Consider the following 20791-nt stretch of genomic DNA (forward strand, 5'->3'; position numbering starts at 1 on the left):
CTTTTCTAAACGAACTTTACCGGAACATTTACCGCCACGCTGACAAACAACTGGGGAAAAGGTCCCTGCTCCTTTTATTTACCTTTCTACCACAACCACGGTAAAATCGCCCTGACTTGCCTGCCACCCTGCCTGGGCCGTCACGCACGTCACCATCATCGCGACCGTCACTCCGCTTTTGATAGACGGTTGCGATAACGACTCGCCCCGCCAGCCCTAAACGGTTGCCCGTTATAAACGACCGCCCGCCAAAAAACACGGGCGGGCCCCGCCGCCCAAAAGCTCTCCCCGACCAAAACCGTTGGCCGGGCAAAAGAGCTTTTGGCCAGGCGGGCACGCTCCATGCGAGGGATTTTCTCTCTTTATAAACCCGCCATGAAGAGCCCATTCTCCCCAAGCCAGGAAAGAGCTCACGATCAATCAAGCGTTCTTGGCGAGCGCGTCTCTCTCGCCTCCTTCGATCGATTTGGTATCTTTCTCTCCATTCTCGCATATAATCCTCTCTCGCCGCGGCTAATCTGTGTGAAATCTCTCGAAACATCGCAGGCCATGGCTTCCAGGGCGCCTCTGCTGCTCGCGATCGTTTCTTGGATCGCATTTCTCCACCAGGCCGCGGCGACTGGCCACCACGGCGTGGCGCGCGGCCATCACCAGCATCGCGGAGGCGGCCACGGCGGCGGCGGTGGCGGATCGTCCGGAGGAGGCTATGAATCCGGCTCCTGGACCGGCGCGCATGCTACATTCTACGGCGGCAGCGATGCATCTGGAACCATGGGTGAGGCATCGCGTTTCTTGCGAAATATTTCGCTCGATCTTGGTTTCTTGTTCTAACTGGAGCCCTCGCCTTGGATCCTCTCTACCAGGAGGAGCTTGCGGCTATGGCAATCTCTACAGCCAGGGCTACGGCACCAACACCGCGGCATTGAGCACCGCGCTCTTCCAGAGCGGCCTCTCCTGCGGCGCTTGCTTCGAGGTGAAATGCAATGGTGATCCCGAGTGGTGCCTCCCGGGCTCCTCTGTTCTCGTCACGGCCACGAATTTCTGCCCGCCCAACGACGCGCTCCCGAACAACAATGGCGGATGGTGCAACACGCCGCTCCAGCATTTCGACATGGCGCAGCCAGCGTTCGAGCAGATCGCCAAGTACAGGGGAGGCATTGTGCCTGTTCTTTATAGAAGGTACAAGCACTACATTCCCATTTTCCATTTTTTCTCTTTGCTCTTAGATCAAACGCTTGGTTGTTTTGTGTTGCTTTGCTTCTTCTATGTGCCAGTCCCATCTAGATCAAACTTTTGGTTGCTTTGCTTTGCGAAACTTTTGTTTGCTTGGCTTTGCTTGGCTTCTTCCCTGTTCATCGAGATGAGATCCTTTAGAGAAAGTCATAGCACCCACATTGCTCTGCTTTGCTTTGCTTTTATTTACGTCAGGCTTTTCTTCGTTTCAGGGTTCCATGCCAGAGGAAAGGCGGCATCCGATTCACCATGAACGGCCACAACTACTTCAACCTGGTGCTCGTCACCAACGTTGGCGGCGCCGGGGACGTCCACTCGGTTTCGATCAAGGGCTCCAACACCGACTGGCTGCCAATGTCGCGCAACTGGGGCCAAAACTGGCAGAGCAACGCCATCCTCAGCGGCCAGTCGCTCTCCTTCAAGGTCACCACCAGCGACGGCCGGACGGTGGTGTCGTACGACGCTGCCCCGCCCAATTGGCAGTACGGGCAGACTTACAGCGGCGACCAGTTCTGAGCTCTCTGATCCATCGACTCGACGCCGCTGGCTTTGGATTCCCTGGGTGGTGTTTTTTTTTTTTTCCCCCCTCCTTTCCTCGTTCTTCGCTCTTTTCTCTTTCGGTGGATTTTGGATTTTGGTGGTGGCAGCAGCGCAGCAGCAGATTTGAGAGCTGGGATGTGGGATCTCACAAACAGCCCGTGTCTGCGGCAGCAATTACGCCACCCCGTCCGATCTTGGATGCTGCGGTTTAGTTTTTTAAGGCAAAGTAGCCACCCGCATTCGAGGCATTCCTTGGTTCTCTTCCACAAGATTTTGTTTTCTCTTTTTTACACCCTTTTCTTCGACCAGCTCCTCTGGTTACTTGATTTTGTTCTTGATTCTTGGTGGCTGCCGAGGTGGTGGTGGAACACGACTACCCGCACCCACGAGAACAAAATATACTGGTTTTCTAGTACGTATCGCAGCCAAGGGAACGTGATCTCCTTCCTGTCACAAAGGATCACAGGACTTTTGGCGTTTGTTTTTGTTTCACAAAGCTTGATATGAATATAACTTACTAGGTTATAGTTATGGGAACTGATCAAACTCGAAACTTGATAGTACCAAATCTAAGCAACTTTATAGCCTTGTCACATGCCGCGAGAACTTTACACCCAACGCAACATGACGAGTGAGATTTCTTCCATTCTTTTGGCCTTTGTTGTTCTTGTTGTTTGTGGAGTTGCAAAAGAATAGAAGACCACCACCTCCACCACCAACTTTTTACAATCTCCCCCAAACAGATGAGATGGGCCATGGGCCCCAACCCAAACTCTCGTCCGTACCAGCCACCATGTGGCGTGAGAAAAAGAAAGGCGAGATTGTGATTTAGTCACATGCGGCATGCCGTCATACATGTGCCATGTGCATTGCCTTTAAAGCTTTAGGTCTGTCTGTCGCGCCGCGCTCATCGTTGTCCTCCCCTTTCACACGCCCTTGACCAACAGCTTTCCTAAAACAACTATGACCGTTGACCATTTTTCGCGCTTCCAGATATTAACCCAAAACCCTAAATACTGACCATTGACCACCTGGACCAAATCTTTGTCACTCGCTAAAACAGTTTCCACATCACGGGCCCCGGCTCATACGGCATGCTTTCGATCAGCTCCTTGGCCTGTTTCGCGAATCCTTTCCGCGCGAGGATGTCGATCACGCACTCGTAGTGCTCCGCGGTGTGTTCTATCCATCTGTCCGCAGCGATGGATCGGAAGTCCCTTGACGAGCGATGATCCGGTGGTGTGGTTCCTGATCGCCACCAAAACGTTGAGCATCGTTCCTCCGTCCGGGATCATCCCGTTCCAATCCATCCTCCTGAGAAGCTCCAGGACTTGCCTGAGATGCCCGGCTCTTGCGTACGGTTCCATGAGCGAGTTCCAGGAGGTCGTGAGCTAGGAAAACCTCCGCTGCTTTGGCCAGAACTCCACACTTCTCATACATGGCTACCAGCGCCGTCTTGATCGCCGCGTCCACAAACTGCTCGTGGAGTTTTCTGCCCTGCGAGAAATCTCCCATGGCTGCGCAGGCATTGATCGCAGGCCACGCGCATTGATCGCAGGGCCGAGCTTCGCGCATTTCTCTAAGCCGCGTGCGTCGTCGCGTCCGCCAGCCTCTGCTTTTAGGGCTCTTGTATGATTCCAGCCGTATATCCATTTAGGGTTTTTAGATTTAGTTTTTAAAAAAAGTAATTTATATTAAATCTAATTCTTACCTTTAACAAACACTCTTAAGCTTTTCAATCACTTCCGTCAACTTGGAGAGCTGCTTCGATCACTTCGTTCAGATTATCAGATTCTTGGGTCTGGAAAAAAGCCCTAGCCACATCCGACCAGGCCCAAGAGTGACCATAGCGAGAGCGCTGACCGGGTCATCCGCTGGAAGTGGACCAGCCCTCGAGGAAAGATAAACAAGTCCCCGGGATATCAAACCTTCTCGAACAGCCTGTTGGCAGTCGTCACAAACCCAGCGTCGATGCGTTCCTGGAGACAATAGGTGACCTCGGATGATCGGGGATGGACGTGGGGAGGATTCTTGCGTGTTGAGGCCTGGGAACCTTGTGATGTCGATCAGCTGGACCATGATGTGAGAGTGTTGGTGGTTTTTGCAGGCTCCCGGGATGATGGTGGAGGTGAAATCGTCGGCGGTCACCCTTGCAAGGAACTCCGTTGATGAAGATTCTGGAGTTGGGATCCTGGACGTAGGGCTCTTGACTACAACGTTGGCAATTGCCAAAACTGCAATAAGAGGACTTCACAATCGAACACTTGATTCCACAGCTTCAAAGAAGCAGCGCTGTCCGTAGACACAGAAAATTCCTTTGAGCTTTCGTATACTGATTGGCACAGTAGTTACAGATCTTAACATAGACAGCGCCAGCTTAACATAGAGAGTAGGATTGAGTTGTTTAAAAACATCCATCAATGCAAAAATGCAATCTGGATGATGCTTGCGTTTAATGCCTAATGTGTTTGTTATTGCCTATGAGATTTTGCATGTGTTGTGCTACAGAGATTTTGTTGTCCATTCTTATTAGCTGGATCGACTAACTGAAGTCGGGAGCTGGAGCGATGGTTTCAATCCCCCTCCACAGCAGCAGCCCCTCTTTCGTCTCGATCCTCTTGGAAATTCAAGGCTTTACCGCTGGATCCCATCTAATGGCCCCTCTTCGCTGGCTGATCTTCTCCCAAGCAGCATCCATTCCTCTCGTGACCCTCCTTGGCCCACCTCGGCACTGTCTTGGGAGAGTCTGTGAGGAATTCATATAACAAAATAAGACATTCCTCAATTTTCAAAACTGCCACAGAGGCTTTACTAAAATTTCTCTACTAGAATGCTCCATCCAAAGAAGCAGCACAAAAATCTTGGAGAGGCCTGAAAAAGTGTAGTTCAATCTGCCGGAATTGGACCGGCGACCTAGGGATTCCTGAGCACCTTTGAACTAAGAGCTTTATTGAAATTTTTTGCAAGCATTTTGTAGTTGAACCTTTTGTCCAGAATCAAGTCCGACTCACTCCACGTCGTAACTCATCAATCTCATTTTCGTCAACCTGCAAAGTTGCCTCCAAAACTTCGTTCATGATGTCTGGAGTGGTCTGGAACAACGCTCTAGCCATGTCTGTTCTTCCCGGGTTTTGACTTCCAAGCGCAGCCACCGCAACCGAGTCCGACTTATCCAGGTTTCGCTGGAAGTGAACTAGTCCCCTGGGAAAGATGAACAGATCACCGGGATGCAAAACCTTTGCGAACAACTGGTTGGAAGTTGACACAAATCCAACATAGAGGCGTCCTTGGAGGAGCCAGATGACCTCGGACGCTCGGGGATGGTTGTGCGGAGGATTCACGCCAAATGGACCGAATGCAAGGCGAGCAATGGAGAGTCCCTGCGTGTTGAGGCCTGGAAACATTGTGATATCGATCAAGTCGACTTGGATTCGCAGTGTGTTGTTTGTGACTGGAGCCTGACGAAGGATTGTGGAGGTGAAGTCATCGGCAGTGACTGTGGTGGGATCTTTGCAAGGAACTCCGTTGATGAACACTTTGGAGTTTGGATCTTCGACGCAGAAATCCTGGAGAGGATCCTCATCGCCCAAAACTCCAATAATAGTTAAGCACAGAAAGAATGACACCGTGACAATTTTGATGAGAGCCATTGGCATAGAACACTTGAAATTGTGAAAACTCAAGACGAAACTACTTGGTATGAATCTGTGGCCTCTGCTCGCTGGTATTTATTGGCAGAAATGGCATCGAGAGCTATAATTTTTAATTGTTTCTCATGGTCACGTATACATTCATAGACCCATGCAGAGACAACGATATGTCATGTCACCCGTTGGCGTGAAGTAGTGGATCTTGAGTGAAAGATCTCAAAGGAAGAGGAGCCGTGAAAGGCAGCATGGAAAATTCGGAGATTTATAAATCAGACTTTTTAAAACATTTCTAGAACTGAAATCTCAACAATAAAGGAAGGCTCTATCAACAGCAAATCTCCACGCTAAACAGTGCACACTTTGAAAAAGTTGACAGAGATCCAGCCACGGAAAAACTCCGCTTGGAAGAATTAACTTAGCACAGCAATGACTCAATTCACTTCCATTCACCAAGGGCTGTGGATTAAAAGGTTTAAGCCTTGAATTATTTTTGTACTTAGAAGTGTGTTGTGTTAATTGTTAATGCCTCAGATCTTCTCAAAATGTGTGCATGCAAGTGTTACAAAGATTGTTTTGTCCAAGCTACTGGATCAATTAGCTTTCATCCTTATAAAGTGGGGCCAGACTTGGGCCACCTCTTGGATTTCATGGCTCTCGTCACTGGCTGATCTTCTAAGCATAAAAAGTCCTCCACATTCCCTGCTTGGCCCACAGCACGATTGTGAGGAGTTTTAGTCAGAATTCCTATCAAATTATATTATTATATTTGTCACCAACACATTCCTCATTCTTTTATTTAAGTATCTTCGCACTAGAAACACAAAGAGACGCTCTTATTGCCAATGAACATAAGAGAAAAGCTTACTATCCTAGATCTGGCTTGCTGTTTGCTCTTTGAATTTTATAAGCTTTTATGGGTCAGAGACAAGGCTCTTCTCCTTGAGGTCTATGCTTCTAGCTGATTTATCATTGTAAAACTAATATTTAATCTGCCGGAATCGAACCGGGTTGCATGTTATCACACATTTAGTAACTTATTAATCTCATTAACTTCATTCGTGATGTTTGGAGTGGTTTGCTATGTTAAGGCCCTTGAGAAAGATAGTCACCAGGATACAAAACCTTCTCAAACAACTTTTTGGAAGTTAACAATGATTTGTATATGTGACCATGTAAAAAAAAAATTGGCTCCTCGACGCTATTGACAACTGTGAATACTGTCGAGCAGAGGCCACAGATCCATACCAAGTATTTCATCTTGAGTTTTCGCAATTTCATATACCAACGGCGCACTCTTTTTTGTGCATCTTCTCCAGAATTTCTTCATTGAGGATCCAAACTCAACGTTTTCATCAATGGTGTGCCTTGCAAAGATCCCGACACAGACTTCACCTCTACCATCCTTCAACACACTGAGAATCGAAGTCGACTTGATCGATATTAGAATGTTTCCAGGCCTCAACACACTCCATTGCTTGCCATGCATTCGAGTTTTTTCAACATTTCTAGAACTGAAATTTCAAAGATATAGGAAGGAATATTGGCCTCTATCAACCACAAATCTCCACTGTAAACAGTGAACACTTTGACAAAGTTGATAAAAATCCAGGCAAGGAAGAACTCCAGCTTGGAAGAATAAACTCCAACACAACAATGACCCAAAACAATATAAACAAAGCTGAACTCGCTGTGCAAAACAAAGACCTGAATTCAAGGGCTTCAAGGAAGCAACGCTATAGACGTGCTAGACACATCCTGATGAATATCATTTTGCATGTAGTATAGCAATCGCCAAGAGTATAGCGGTCGCGGCGAATCGAAGGGTTTTATGCTTAAATGGACATGGTCCCTCCCTTATTAGACTTGAGCCGGAGCTGGAGTTACACCTTAGCCTCTTTGTCATCTTGGTCCTCTTGAAATTTTCAAGGCTTTCTGCAGAGGCCGCCCTCCCAGGCAGCACTGAATCTCTTAGAGTCAAAAACAAATTTCACTGTAGTGTTGACATTTTTTTCAATGGATAACTTTAAGTCTTGGTTTGATTCCTGCAGATCGGACTTCTATTACAGGATGTAAATTCCATTGTCCAATTTCTAACACTTTCTCTGCCAACTGAGCTAAGATCAGTTTTGATTATTTATTGAAACTTTTACAATTTATTAGTTGGACTTTTTGTCAGTAAAGTCTGGCCAATCCACACGAGAACTTCGTTCGTGATGTTTGGAGTTTGTTTGGAACAACGCTCTAGCCACGTCTGTGCTTCCCGGTTTTTGGATTTCAATCGCAGCCAAACCGTGTCGACTTATCCAGGTTTCGCTGGAAGTGAACGATATCTCTGGGAAAGATTCAAAACCTTTGCAAACAGCTGGTTGGAAGTTGACACAAATCCGACGCAGAGGCGGAGCCAGATGACCTCTAACGCTCGGGGATGGCTGTGTGGAGGATTCACGCTGAATGGACTGAATGCGAGGGAAACATTCTAATATCAATCAAGTTGACTTGGCTTCTCAGTGTGTTGTTTGTGACTGGAGCCTGGGGAAGGATGGTGGAGGTGAAGTCGTAAGCAGTATCTCTTGTGGGGGCTTCGTTGATGAAGACTTTGGAGTTTGGATCCTTGACAAAAAAGTCCTAGAGAGGATCCGGATCGCCCAAAACTCCAACGATGGCCACCATGCATAAGACAAGGAATCCAAAAAGCATTTCTTGCTAGTGCCATTTGTGCTCTCGCTCACTCTCTTACCTCCTCTAGTTTAATCTCTCTCGCTCTCTTTAAAACAACGCAGTGGCCGCGAGCTTAAATGAAGGAATATGTAAGTAGGTGGATCGAGACTTTACCTTGGAATTGTCTTGTTGATTTTCCTGGCATGCTCGCGCTGAGCTGCAGCTCTTTTGATAATCGTGCTTCCAATTTTCCACCGAGGATCAATTTTACGTTGTTACAACTGTAAAGATTGTGTGGTCCCTATGACCAGGAAGGCGCTGCTGGTTGATTCGCTGCGCCGCGAGCTCGCAAAGCTAGCGGCTTTTATGCCGGAGAGCGTGTCACGGGTGAGGTGGTACCCGTCAACGACGAACTGCTGGACGCATCTTGTCAGAATCTCACACTACTTGATTCACGCGAGAGAATGAGACGAGGGCGAGGATAGTTTCCAGCACAGACCTTGAGCTGCAACTGCTCCAGGAAGTAGGGCTTGAGGACTCTATTCACCACCGTAAACTTCAACCATGGAGAGTTGAACTTAAATCTGTGACCCAGCACAGTTGACGAAGTGTTGAGGGGTTTTTGTTCTCCTATTTGTTATCGAGAATTTGCAAGGACTCGTAAGACATCATTCCACATTTTGTACTTTGCGCATGTGTAGAACTCCTTTCACCAGTCAGGTCTTTTGGGATGGACGGCTCAGCGTTTGCTGCGAGAGAAGAACAAGAGAGAAGAAGAAGAAAAACTTGCGTAGAAAAAGATAATTGTTACTACTAGATCGCCATTGTCAAGACCATCTGCATGTAGCCCAGCCACACTCCCACCTGGTGTTGCTAGCGATTCTCCCAAGATTGATGCAAGCACTTGCCTCCTCCCACATCTGCACTGCTATTTGCCAGATCTTCTGAAGACCCACTATGAGGAGCTTTATCTTGTAGCTCCCAGCACGCAAACCCGTGGTCTCGTCAAGTGCCGGGAACCTCGCCATGGCCCTGAGCTCAACCCAAGGATCTACTTTTCATTATGTGGCGGCTCCGCAAAGCCCCTCCAAAGAAGCGCACAGGTGGACGATTGCTGACCATGCGGCAATCGAACCAGCGACCCAAGGATTTCTCAGAGCTACTACAGTCCTCCACTCTGCCAACTGACTCGCTAAGATTGGTCTTCCTTGTTTACCACGTTCCACGAGACGATTCCAGCATTGGCCGCAATTCCTCGATGCATCCAGCACTTTTCTACCACAAAATCCCGGAGGCGCTCTTGGCGGAATCCAACGCCCGTGAAACATCGCTCGCGTGCTTGGATCGCGAGATCATCTCCACCTGGTTGCGTGAGACGCTCTTGCGGATGTGATCCACGCGAGCCCTTTGTTAAATTTAAAATGATTCCAGTATGTCCTTTTAGGGCTTTTTAGAAAACTTAATTTATATTAAACTCATTATCTCAAGAACATTCTTTCTTACCTTTATCAAAAACTCTTCTCAGGTCTGGCTCACTCCAGCGCGAAGCTTTTCGATCACTTCCTCGTCAACTTGGAGAGCTGCTTCGATCACTTCGTTCAGATTATCAGATTCTTGAGTCTGGAAAAGAGCCCTAGCCACATCCGTGCGACCAGGGTTTTGACTCCCAAGAGTGGCAATAGCGAGAGCGCTGACCGGGTCAAGGTTCCGCTGGAAGTGGACCAGCCCTCGAGGAAAGATAAACAAGTCCCCGGGATACAAAACCTTCTCGAACAGCCTGTTGGCTGTCGTTACAAACCCAGCGTAGATGCGTCCCTGGAGACAATAGATGACCTCGGATGATCGCGGATGGACGTGGGGAGGATTCACTCCGAATGGACCGAATGAGAGGCGAGCGATGGAGAGTCCTTGCGTGTTGAGGCCTGGGAACATCGTGATGTCGATCAGCTGGACCCTGATGTTGAGAGTGTTGGTGGTGTTTGCAGGCTCGCGGAGGATGGTTGAGGTGAAATCGTCCGCAGTGACGGTGGTGGGATCCTTGCAAGGAACTCCGTTGATAAAGACTTTGGAGTTGGGATCCTGGACGCAGACGTCTTGGAGGGGATCTTCATCACCCCGCACGACTGCAAGGCTGGCAATTGTGAAAACTGCAAGAAGAGCAACAAAAACTTGGGGAAACTTGGCCATTGAGATGTATCGATTGATCGATGCAGAGATGCTATTGGGAGGCTCTGGTATATGTATTTATACTGGGGAATTTCCCGTACATTTATTCTTATTGTATTAGTAGAGAAGTCCAACTGTGTTACCTACATATAAAGACAAACTCTCTTAGATTTTACAATCGAACACTTGGATTCAAAGGCTTCAAGGAAGCAACGCTGTCATATTTCTTTGAGCTTCCGTATGCTAATGAGAACAGTAGTTAGGAATAACATTTTGTGTGGAGGAGTGCAAACTTAACATATAGGACTATGTAGAGCGGTAAAGCAGAGTCAATCTGGACTTCATACTTAACGTGTTTGTCATTGTTTCAATCCCCCGGCAGCCGCAGCCTCCCCTTCGTCTCGGTCCTCTTGGAAGTTTCAAGGCTTTCTGCTGGATCCCAGTTAATGGACACCGCCCCTCCTCGCTGACTGATCTTCTCATCCATAACACTCAAAAGTCTTCCTTACTCGCCGCTCTTGACCTTCCTTGGCCCAGCGGCACTGGCTTGGGAGAGTTTCCAAGTCGGAAACAAAATGCGTATAAACATTATAAGTTTATATTGGTCAGAAAAAGAATCATCAACACATTCCTCAATTTTTATATAGTGCCCAAAAATGCATACCATTGAAGAATGAAGTCCGATCTAGCGGAATCGAACCAGCGACAAAAGGATTTCTGAGTGATACTACAGCCCTCCGAGCCAAGATCGATTTTATTTGTTAATTGAAACTTTTGAACATTGATTAAGTCCGACTCACTCCACTTCGTAACTTATTAATCTCATTTTCATCAACCTGTAAAGCTGTCTCTAGAACTTCGTTCATGATGTTTGGAGTGGTCTGGAACAACGCTCTAGCCATGTCTGTTCTTCCCGGGTTTTGGCTTCCAAGCGCAGCAACTGCGACCGTGCTCGAGTTATTCAGATTTCGCTGGAAGTGAACAAGACCCCTGGGAAAGATGAACAGGTCACCGGGATACAAAACCTTTGCAAACAACCGGTTGGAAGTTGACACAAATCCGACGTAGAGGCGTCCCTGGAGGAGCCAGATGATCTCGGATGCTCGGGGATGGCTGTGTGGAGGATTCACGCCAAATGGACCGAATGCGAGGCGGGCAATGGAGAGCCCTTGTGTGTTGAGGCCTGGAAACATTCTAATATCGACCAAGTCGACTTGGATTCGCAGTGTGTTGTTTGTGACTGGAGCCTGGCGAAGGACGGTGGAGGTGAAGTCGTCAACAGTAACTCTAGTGGGATCTTTGCAAGAGGCTCCGTTGACGAAAACTTTGGAGTTTGGATCTTTGACGCAGAAGTCCTGGAGAGGATCAGGATCGCCCAAAACTCCAAAGATGGCCACCATGCACGAGAGAAGGAATCCAAAAGCATTGCTTGCTAGTGCCATTTGTGCTCTCGCTCACTCTCTTCTTTCCTCTAGTTTAGTCTCTCTCGCGCTCGCTCGCTCTTTTTCTCTATGATCTCTTGCTCGCTCTCTCTAAAACAATGCAGTGGCCGCGAGCTTAAATGCAAAGGAAGATGTAAGTAGGTGGATGTTGATTTTCCTGGCACGCCTACGCCGAGCTGCAGATTGTGTTTCCATCAAGGATCAGATTTACGTTGTTACAACCGTTAAGACTGAGAGGTCCCTATTATATGAGATCAGGTTGATTCGCTGCGCCGTGACACTCGCAAAGCTGGCGGATTTGATGCGGAGAGTGTGTCACGGGTGAGGTGGCAGCCGTCGGCGATGAACTGCTAGAGGGGGTCGAGAACATCTTGCCAGAATCTCACACTACTTCCTTCTGGATTGATTCGCGCGCGAAAATGAGACGAGGGCGAGACTGTTTCCAGCACAAACCTCCGCTCCAGGAAGTAGAATGTAGCTGCGTTCACTTCTACATTAATCTAAAGGAGTGAAGATCGAGCAAAGAAAATACCGTAAGCTTCAACCTTTGACCGAGCAAAGCACCGGAGTTGAGATGACCGGTATAAGTGTTGTTGTTCTCCTACCTGGAAAGAGAAAAACAAAGACAAGTGAAAACTCGCGAACTTGCGAACTTTGTCAAATTGAGCCTGGCATCTGTTGCAGCAGCTCGAGCGTACTTCTCCATTTTTTCGTTGGGATCGATCCCAATGACACTCATGCCGCTCCCTGATCTCACGTAATACTTGAGATTTGGACCCGTGCCAACACCCAGCTCGGCGAGAAAAGATCTTTTGTCTCAGGTTCTCAAACCTGTGCAAGCATCGGTCTTGCAGCTCCCAGCACGCAAAGATCCATCTTGTGGCCGCCTGCCGTGGCAGAATCATTACTCTGCGGCCTTAGTGTGCGCACTAAGCAAGAGATGATTAAATAATACACTATCTTTCAAGTTCTTCAAGGTCATCGCGCCCTTGTCAAGCCTGTGGGGAGAATGGAGGGAGTGGAGTTTTCGATTGTCGGCTGCCGTGCCGACTATCATGGAGTTGATCCGATCTGCCGGAATCGAACCAGAGGATTTCTGCCTGCCAACTAACTTTTGCAAAACATTTATTAGTTGGTCACTCCTTATTATCGTCAAACCTGAGAACTGATGTTTGGATTGGTCTGGAATAGCGCTGTAGCCATGTCTGATCTTCCCGGGTTTTGGCTTCCAAGCGCACCCGTGTCCGAGTTGTCCAGGAGTGAGCGAGACCCTGGGAAAGATGAAGAGATCACCGGAATGCAAAACCTTGAGTTGACACAAATCACGTAGAGGCGGGACGCTCGGGGATGTGTGGAGGATTCACCAAATGCGAGGCAAGAAATGGAGGGCCCCTGTGTGTTGAGGCCTGGAAACATAGTAATATCGACTTGGATTTGTTTGTGACTGGGGGGAGATCTTTGGAAGGCACTCTATTGATGAAAACATTGGAGTTTGGATGCAGAAATCCTGGAAAGGATCCCAAAACTCGAACGATAGCTGAGGACAGAAAGAATGCCACTGTGACAACTTTGATGAAAGCCATAGCTATATAGAACAATACTTGGTATGAATATATGAATACCAGTGCACTGGTATTTAAGAATTGCGTCGAGAGCTCAAAAGAGAAGCCTCGTGAAATTACACAAAAGACTGCATTGGTTTCATTTCTAGAACAAAGAACTATTTGCCCCTATCCACCATAAGTCCCCACGGTAACCAGTGGACACTATGACAAAGCGGATAGAGATCCAGGCAAGGAAAAACTCCCCACCTTGGAAGAATTAGCTCTAGCACAGCAATGACTCAAAAACACTTCCACTGCAAAGTTAAGGAAGGTGATCTCAAGGGCTGTGCAAAACAAAGAACCTGTACAAGAGTGTTGTGATGTTCCCAGCACACTCCCACCACAAGTGGCTCAGAAGATCACAGCCTTGGCCCCTCCAAAAGCTAGAGAGGCATACATTTCTATCGAAGAGCTTGCGAAGGAAAGCACTGCAATGCTAGCAATGCCCCAGGGCACTCTCCAGCACGAAAATCCTAGCTTACAAGACACGAAGCGTAAGTCAGAACCAGATTAAGTATCTCTTCAAACAGCTCTGGCAGAAGGAAAACGAACAAGAAGAATCCTTCTACTCGGCAATAGTCACCTCGACTTCCACACCGGGCTCGATGGTGATGGAGGTGATTTGCTTCACAACCTCCGAAGAGCTGTGCAGGTCGATCACTCGCTTGTGGACCCTCAGCTCGAAACGATCCCAGGTGTTAGTTCCTGTCGAGAAGCAGTGAGAAACAAAAATGAAAAGAGAAAAAATCCCAGAGGGCATACCTTCGCCACAGGGAGACTTCCTGGTGGTGTGACGAAGAACTTTGGTGGGCATCCTCACGGGACCCTTCACTCGAAGCTGCTTGTCCTTGGCACCACGAACCAGATCACTACAAACTAAAGCAGACCACCCAACAAAAACCAAAGGAAAAATCGTCTCAGCCTTCTTTCATGCCTGGAAAGAAATTCTAAACCTTACCTTTCTCCAGATTCTTCACATTCTTGGACGTCAAGGTAATGCGAATGCGATGGAGGGTTTCGGCCGCCTCCTCTTTCCCGGGCTTGTAAGGCATCGCCATGGCGCTTCTTCCTGGCAACTAAAACCACTGAATCGAGCCTTGCGATCACGAAGAAAGCACTCACCTGGGCTCGCTGCGCAAAATCTCCGAGCGCAAGATCCCCGAGACAGACACCTCACGGCCGCTTGCTGAGGGACTAGGGTTAGGTTTAGGGCTTTACAACTATTTTGTTCCGTATCCTACGGTCGAGATGGATTAGATCCAACGGCGCAGGTTTGAATGGAGTGAGCTTTATTTTATGAAGCGGGAAAAGCTTTACATTAGCTCGCAAGCGATGGAAACAAGCGATTGGCGAGCAATTTGATGAGATCTTGTCCGGGATGGATGGCATCGAAGAACATGTACGAGGATCTGGGCGAGCAGACCATGGTCCCATTGCAACCATCTCCAATCTCTGTAAAGCCCAATCCACAGCAGCCTCTATTCACCACCGTGTAGCCTTGAAGAGAACAAGTGAGTAAGAAAAGCATGAGATTTTGAGAACAGCCATACTCACCATAGTTGGAAGGGTTTGAGATGGCGTCCCTTGTCACGTTGTAAGCATCGAAGTTGAAGTAGAACTTGGATCCCGTGAGGTTTGCCTGGAGAGAGTTGAGCGCGGTCTGGAGATCCACGTTGTAAGAGTAAGCCAAATTGTTTGAGTTCTCGTTGCAATTTGTCCGGCAAGATGGGAAAAAGTTGAAAGCGCTCCAGCATTGGATCGTGATCGCTATGGGAGTACAACCCAAAGGTCCCAGCGCTGGAATTATAAACTTGCGAGCTCCCAGATTGTATAAGTCCTGGAAAAGCAGAAAACATTTCAATCTTTAGATCTAATAAAACTTGTTTTACCTTAATTCTGCTCGAAAAAGTGGTGATCATAAGGGCTCGAAAGTCCGCGTCTGTGTAATTGAAGTAGATGCTAAAGTTTTTGTTGGAGAAATCATTGGATCCAAAGCTTAGAATGAAGAGTGCTCTTGCGATTCGAGCTGATGCTGCGGCCACGCCTTCTAGAGCCTGAAGCCTCTGAGTTACATTCGCAAACCACTGGATTTGGAGGCTAAAGTTGTAAGGTGTCTAGACACCAAAGAATCATTAGTATCAGGATGCTGAGACACTGGTGGATTGTGATAGATTTACCAGATTGCTGGAGAGAGCATCTATAATCGCCGCACCTCCAGAAGCCAAGTTTACACCTTGGGTTAGATTCACCCCATTCGCATTTGGATCGAGAAACGGGAGTGCCCTGTTGATTCCACAGTATTGAGCTACAAACCACATTTACATATATGATCATCCACAACTAACATTTGAAATGTTCTTGAAAGTTGGCGGCCAACTTACCAAGATAATCAGGAAGAACTAATCCGTTTGTGAATCGGCCAGTGGGGATTTGATTGGGGTAATCAACACCATAGGGAGTGTGATTTGCTCTGGCAATTGTGAAACTCACGTTCTCAAAATAGTTGTTGTTTCCACTGTCGACAATCGAATCGCCCAAAGTGAACACGGCGGTGGCATTCGTGCAATTGGGACTTTGGGCATAAACTAGAGACAAGGTCGAAGCAAGCAATGCACAAAACAAGATCGCAGAAGACATGTTTTAAGTACTTTTTTTCTTGTAACAAAGATAATATGAGAAACTTGTGTGTTAACTGCGATCTTGAGCGGGGCTTTTATATCCATGATGTGGCTTCCACGCAAAATCCTGGATCTTCCATCCATCCAGCTACAAATTATCTGATTCCAATTGAAATTTCCTAGCTGCTAGTTGTGAGATTGAGATCTTTGCTGTGCCTTCTTCCACCAAACTTAAAGCTACGACTCCAGGAATTTGATGTTGGGCATGACATCATATTTTAAAAGGCGCTTTGCTGACGATGAAATCGAGAGCGCGTGGATTGATTTTGATTCTGCGAGAAGAAGAAGAAGATCATGGCTGCCAAAACACCAGACCAAGTTTTCATCGCCAACAAGCTGATTCACATGTACGGAAGCGCCGGTCGGGTGAAAGATGCACGGATTGCGTTCGACGGCATTGCTTTGGGCGACAGGAACGTTTACACCTGGGTGCTGATGCTCTGTGCATATTCCCGAAATGGGTATATTCGCGAGTCCCGGGCTACGTTTGACGAGATGCCTGAGAAGAACATGGTGGCGTGGAATGCCATGCTAGCTGCATATGCCCAAAGCGGGCACTTTGAAGAATTTGAAATTGTCTTTGGTGAGATTCCCATGTGGAACGTTGTTTCTTGGAACACATTGCTAGCGGCATACTCCCAGAGTGGAAGCAAACAGAAGTCGAAGATTGTTTTTGAATCGATGCCGGAGTGGAACTTAATCTCCTGGAATTCACTGCTTGCTGCGCATACCCAAAACGGGCATCTTAAACAGGCGCGAACAGTTTTTGATGGAATGCCAGCACGAAACTTTATCTCGTGGACTACACTTTTAGCAGGATACGTGCACCATCAAAAGGTCGCGGAGGCCAGCAATGTTTTTATGTCTATGCCACAGCATGACATGGTGTCTTGGACTCTGATACTTACCGCATATGCCCGTATCCGGCATATGCGAAAGTGTGTAGAAATCTTTCATACCGCGAGGCAAGTGGATCTCACGTTTTGCAACGCTATGTTAACTGCGTTTTCTCATGTTGGAGATGTTAAAGGTGGCAAATGCTTTTTTGATACTATGCCTCAGCATGACATGGTGTCGTGGAACAACATGCTTTTGGTCTATGCTCAGAATGGCCACATTGGAAAAGCTCGAGAACTTTTTGAGAAGATGGAGCACCGTGACCTGGTTTCATGGACGTGCATGGTAAGCGCGTATGCTCAAGCTGGAAATATCAAAGAAGCCGAGTTCTTTTTCCAGAGAATGCCTTTCACGAATATTGTGTCGTGGAACTCGATGATCTCGGCTTACAGCCAAAAGGGAAACTTTGAGAGAGTTGAGAAGATGGTAGAAAAAATGCCGCAGTCGAGTTTGTCGTCGTGGAACGCTGTTCTAGCTGCCAATTTCGATAGAGGAAATCCGGAAGGAGCAAAACTAGTGTTTGACGAGATGCCGGAGCACAACTCCGTGGCTATGAGCTCACTGATTTGTGGATATGCGCAGTTTGGTTTCATGGATTTTGCACGGGAGGTTTTTGAGAGTGTTCCTCACAAAGATCTACTGTCGTGTACGTCGATGCTGATCGCTTTCGCAAACCACGGAGAAGTGGAAGAAGCGAAGCATTTGTTTGAAACAATGCCACAGCGAGACATCGTTGCTTGGAACGCAATCCTGGTTATGTATGGTCAAAACGGTGATTTAGAAAACGCAGCAAGGATTTTCAGCTCTATGCCCGAGCGCGATCTCGTTTCATGGACCTCGATTCTGACCAAGTTCGGACAGAGGGGAAAACTCCAAGAGGCGATGAAAATCTTCGACGAGCTCGAAACTCTACACACTCCTGACCAGGTTTGTTTCGTGGGAGTTCTCATCGCTTGCAGCCACAAAGGAAAGCTTGCTCTCGCCAAGGAGTACTTTCTGTCCATGAGACACGACTTTGGAATAGAGCCTGTGAAGCAGCACTACTGTTGCATGGTGGATTTGCTCGCCAGAGCCTCGTATCTGGAAGATGCGAGAGAGCTCTTGGCGACGATGCCATTTAAACCAGATGCTGTAAATCTGGTGGCTTTTCTTTCGGCGTGTAGGATGGGCCGGATGAGTGATGATCATATTTGTCACAGTGCCGGTCTTGTCGCAAAGAGCGTCTTGGATTTGGATTCCAGGAATGGAGCTGCTCACATCTTGCTAGCAAACGTTCTGCGTGATCCACCTGAAGTTTAACTTGTTGTTTTGTTCCTGCCGCGGAGGACAATCTTGCAGTCTAGATATATGTTCGACAAAGTTGATGGGTAGCTTGAATGAACGTCGCGTCCTTCTGGGTAAAAGTTTAAGTCAAGTACGCCTCTTCCCAGCTATTTGGAATTCGTGAATTCATGGGTTTTATCAGCGATTTCAAAACGTGAAGGAACTTTACCTTGAGAAAAATCGAGTCAAAGTCATCAAATGTGAGGCACGAGAAAGGGTAGCCTATGTGAAAGTCCAGTCTGAGGTGTGGAAACTTTCTTTACAATGCAAGAGAGAAGCATTGAAGTGGTCTTCGACTTTGGCAATTTAGCTTAGCAGTGGCTAAACTGTAGAATCCAGCTATAAAAACCGCCACAAAGTTCGAACGTGAGCAGCAAGGCATCTCGCAGAGTGTTCTTCGGTGTTGCGGCAAAGTCTCAGCAAAGTTTCAAGAAAAAATCTCGATCCATTTTCCCTCTTTTTGCAAGCATGAAGAAGGTGACACTCTCAACTTGTGGGAGCTGCAAGGGAAAGACTGATGCACTTAAGAAGATCAAAGGTATGTACAAACTTTGGATTGGAAATTCGAGAGCCGATCTCGTGGATGTTTCTGTTTTTGAACAACAGGGGTTGATAAGGTGGAATGGGAGTCGTCAGGCCTGGTAGTGATCGGCAAATTTGATGTGGACGACGTGGTCAAGGCGATGAATTGCCACCACAGTGTTCTTCGTTCCATCGAGAACAATTACGAGCCCCCAAAGAAGAAGGAAGAGAAGAAGGAAGAGAAGGGGGGCAGTAGCGTTTTGTATGTTTACGCCCACAACTACAATCACTACAATTGGAAGTGAATTTGTTCTTCTAATTGCTCTGCAAGAACAAGGGTGTGTATGAAATAATTTCAAGAGTTTCAAATCTAGAAGAGCACTGAATTTGACAGAGCATTTAATTGTCAGAATCATATCTGATGTAAGGTTTTCAAAAGTTAGATCTTTCTATCTATTTTTGTTGGTCCCAATCGTGAAACTGATGAATGCAAAAGACTTTGCATAGCACAAATGCCGGTGCACGTCGCCGTAGTCAAGGCTATACTTCTAGATTCAGTGACAGGAAGAATCTCACAGCGAGGGAGAGAGAGAGAGAGAGAACAAAGGGCCCAAGATAAGAACAACCTTTTGTTTAATGTCTATATCACCTTGCGGAATTTCATGGGAGATTCGGCGCCAAAAAGTTACAACATAAAAAAAAAGGTAAAGTCTTTTTGGAAACGCAGGGGTGGTGAAGTGGAATCGGAGAGAGGAGAAGAAGGAACAGTCTCTGATCATGAAGTTCGTCTCTTCGCTTTCCCACGGTGCCACGCAATGTGTTGGAATAGTGGCAACGACCACTTCAAGTAGGGAATCACCCATGCCCGGAGGCTTGCTGCTGTATGATTTGCTGCTCAACTTGGAAATTCAGTTCTGGGTTCAAACGCGACAACCTTTTGCAGGCTTTGATGAATCGGTCTCTCATAAGAAGAATAGACAGTTAAAGTTGCAACACAGCGGATCTAGACGTGTGGAATTTTCTTCTGCATTATGTCGTCTTTGACTATTCGCTGAAATCGCGAGGAATTTGGTGGTGACGCGTCGTCCTACAAAGACTGTACCGTAGAATCAAGCTATAAAAACCGCAAACGTGAGCAGCAAGGCATCTCGCAGCGTATTTCTCGATTTTCTGGCACATCTTGAGCGAGCAACTCCAGTTTCCTTTCCTTGTAAGCATGAAGAAGGCGACACTCTCAACTTGTGAAAACTGCAAGGGGAAGACTGACGCGCTCAAGAAGATCAAAGGTATAGCACAATCTTTGCATTGGATCGCGGCCCTGATTCCATGAAATCTCTGGTGCGGTTTTCCCAATAGGGGTCGATAAGGTGGAATCGGAGTCGTCAGGCTGGTGGTGATTGGAAAATTTGATGTGGACGACGTGCTAAAGGCGATGGATTGCCACCACAGTGTCCTTCGTTCCATCGAGAACAATTACGAGCCCCCCAAAAAGAAGGAAGCAGGCTCTAGCGTTATATATGTGTACACCCACACCTACAACCAGTGGAAAACGTATGAAACTAAAAAACGTAACGTTTTAAACGCGTTAAAAAACGCCGTTCTAAACTCCCAACGAGTTTGCACTATTTGCGAAAAGAGACAAAGGTTTCTTTAGGGTTTCTTCAGAACTTCATAAGGGATCTCCCTCATTGCTTTGCACGTTTTCACACCTCTTGCCCAAACTCCAGCACTCGCTCCGCTCCCCCAGTGTGAATCTCATGACAATACTTACATGTCCAGTGCCGCTCTGCTTGTATCACATGCTTCCAGCTCCAGCATTCGTGGCGTCCTCCAATTCCTGCCATGAACCCTTAAAAAACCTCGCAGCAGTTTTTCCGATTTCGAGCTAGCAGACCCAGCAGATGCCGATGATGGGCATCTGCTGCAGCAAGCCGCACAGGGTTCAGGGGGGCCAGCAGAATCTATGGTGGCAAGCACGGAGAACTGGTCCAGTGCTGAGACAAGCAGATCAGCGAAACGGCTTCTTCTTTCATTTGTTTTAGTATGTTATTCGGTTGGGTTTTATAAACTTAATATTA

The 20791-nt window shown here is 47.3% G+C and overlaps 6 protein-coding genes across 7 annotated transcripts; 2 read left to right on the forward strand and 4 right to left on the reverse strand.

Annotated features, from left to right (window-relative positions):
- The first annotated feature begins 344 nt into the window (after window positions 1–344).
- On the forward strand, window positions 345–2310 carry LOC9634600 (expansin-A10). Its single transcript, XM_002981819.2, has 4 exons — window positions 345–469; window positions 547–775; window positions 864–1179; window positions 1446–2310. Exons 2-4 carry the CDS (start codon window positions 550–552, stop codon window positions 1747–1749), a joined length of 846 nt encoding a protein of 281 aa, XP_002981865.1. The 5' UTR covers window positions 345–469; window positions 547–549; the 3' UTR covers window positions 1750–2310.
- A 7292-nt stretch (window positions 2311–9602) lies between these two features.
- On the reverse strand, window positions 9603–10268 carry LOC112350524 (putative germin-like protein 8-1). The gene has a single exon (XM_024686859.1). The coding sequence runs from the start codon at window positions 10266–10268 to the stop codon at window positions 9603–9605; it is 666 nt and encodes a 221-aa protein (XP_024542627.1).
- Window positions 10269–11032: 764 nt separating this feature from the next.
- On the reverse strand, window positions 11033–11689 carry LOC112350525 (germin-like protein subfamily 1 member 13). Its single transcript, XM_024686860.1, has one exon. The coding sequence runs from the start codon at window positions 11687–11689 to the stop codon at window positions 11033–11035; it is 657 nt and encodes a 218-aa protein (XP_024542628.1).
- Window positions 11690–13783: 2094 nt separating this feature from the next.
- LOC9634828 (40S ribosomal protein S20) lies at window positions 13784–14492 on the reverse strand. Of its 2 annotated transcripts, none has more exons than XM_002981936.2 (4): window positions 14416–14492; window positions 14252–14362; window positions 14056–14169; window positions 13784–13998 (listed from the first exon to the last, which is right to left on the reverse strand). In XM_002981936.2, exons 2-4 carry the CDS (start codon window positions 14349–14351, stop codon window positions 13859–13861), a joined length of 354 nt encoding a protein of 117 aa, XP_002981982.2. In that variant the 5' UTR covers window positions 14352–14362; window positions 14416–14492; the 3' UTR covers window positions 13784–13858. The 2 variants fall into 2 exon arrangements, with proteins under 2 accessions (XP_002981982.2, XP_024542754.1); XM_024686986.1 differs by having other exon boundaries at window positions 14252–14369.
- A 79-nt stretch (window positions 14493–14571) lies between these two features.
- Window positions 14572–15948, reverse strand: LOC9634829 (GDSL esterase/lipase At1g58430). The gene is made up of 5 exons (XM_002981937.2): window positions 15675–15948; window positions 15471–15598; window positions 15183–15407; window positions 14848–15130; window positions 14572–14790 (listed from the first exon to the last, which is right to left on the reverse strand). Exons 1-5 carry the CDS (start codon window positions 15928–15930, stop codon window positions 14612–14614), a joined length of 1071 nt encoding a protein of 356 aa, XP_002981983.1. The 5' UTR covers window positions 15931–15948; the 3' UTR covers window positions 14572–14611.
- Window positions 15949–16265: 317 nt separating this feature from the next.
- On the forward strand, window positions 16266–18167 carry LOC112350526 (pentatricopeptide repeat-containing protein At4g02750-like). Its single transcript, XM_024686861.1, has one exon. The coding sequence runs from the start codon at window positions 16266–16268 to the stop codon at window positions 18165–18167; it is 1902 nt and encodes a 633-aa protein (XP_024542629.1).
- The last annotated feature ends 2624 nt before the right edge of the window (window positions 18168–20791 follow it).

This window comes from Selaginella moellendorffii, unplaced genomic scaffold (assembly GCF_000143415.4).
Source record: "Selaginella moellendorffii unplaced genomic scaffold, v1.0 SELMOscaffold_51, whole genome shotgun sequence".
Lineage (NCBI taxonomy): Eukaryota > Viridiplantae > Streptophyta > Lycopodiopsida > Selaginellales > Selaginellaceae > Selaginella > Selaginella moellendorffii.

What these genes read in the sequence shown, in the direction of transcription:
- LOC9634600 (XM_002981819.2), top strand. Translation starts at nt 550, where the DNA reads ATGGCTTCCAGGGCGCCTCTGCTGCTCGCGATCGTTTCTTGGATCGCA. An exon ending in CGATGCATCTGGAACCATGG is followed by an intron (nt 776 to 863) that starts GTGAGGCATCGC and finishes CCTCTCTACCAG; the next exon opens with GAGGAGCTTGCGGCTATGGC. An exon ending in GTGCCTGTTCTTTATAGAAG is followed by an intron (nt 1,180 to 1,445) that starts GTACAAGCACTA and finishes TCTTCGTTTCAG; the next exon opens with GGTTCCATGCCAGAGGAAAG.
- LOC112350524 (XM_024686859.1), bottom strand. Translation starts at nt 10,268, where the DNA reads ATGGCCAAGTTTCCCCAAGTTTTTGTTGCTCTTCTTGCAGTTTTCACA.
- LOC112350525 (XM_024686860.1), bottom strand. Translation starts at nt 11,689, where the DNA reads ATGGCACTAGCAAGCAATGCTTTTGGATTCCTTCTCTCGTGCATGGTG.
- LOC9634828 (XM_002981936.2), bottom strand. Translation starts at nt 14,351, where the DNA reads ATGGCGATGCCTTACAAGCCCGGGAAAGAGGAGGCGGCCGAAACCCTC. An exon ending in TGTGAAGAATCTGGAGAAAG is followed by an intron (nt 14,170 to 14,251) that starts GTAAGGTTTAGA and finishes GGTCTGCTTTAG; the next exon opens with TTTGTAGTGATCTGGTTCGT. An exon ending in GAAGTCTCCCTGTGGCGAAG is followed by an intron (nt 13,999 to 14,055) that starts GTATGCCCTCTG and finishes GCTTCTCGACAG; the next exon opens with GAACTAACACCTGGGATCGT.
- LOC9634829 (XM_002981937.2), bottom strand. Translation starts at nt 15,930, where the DNA reads ATGTCTTCTGCGATCTTGTTTTGTGCATTGCTTGCTTCGACCTTGTCT. An exon ending in ATGCTCTCTCCAGCAATCTG is followed by an intron (nt 15,408 to 15,470) that starts GTAAATCTATCA and finishes TTTGGTGTCTAG; the next exon opens with ACACCTTACAACTTTAGCCT. An exon ending in CTTTTTCGAGCAGAATTAAG is followed by an intron (nt 15,131 to 15,182) that starts GTAAAACAAGTT and finishes CTGCTTTTCCAG; the next exon opens with GACTTATACAATCTGGGAGC.
- LOC112350526 (XM_024686861.1), top strand. Translation starts at nt 16,266, where the DNA reads ATGGCTGCCAAAACACCAGACCAAGTTTTCATCGCCAACAAGCTGATT.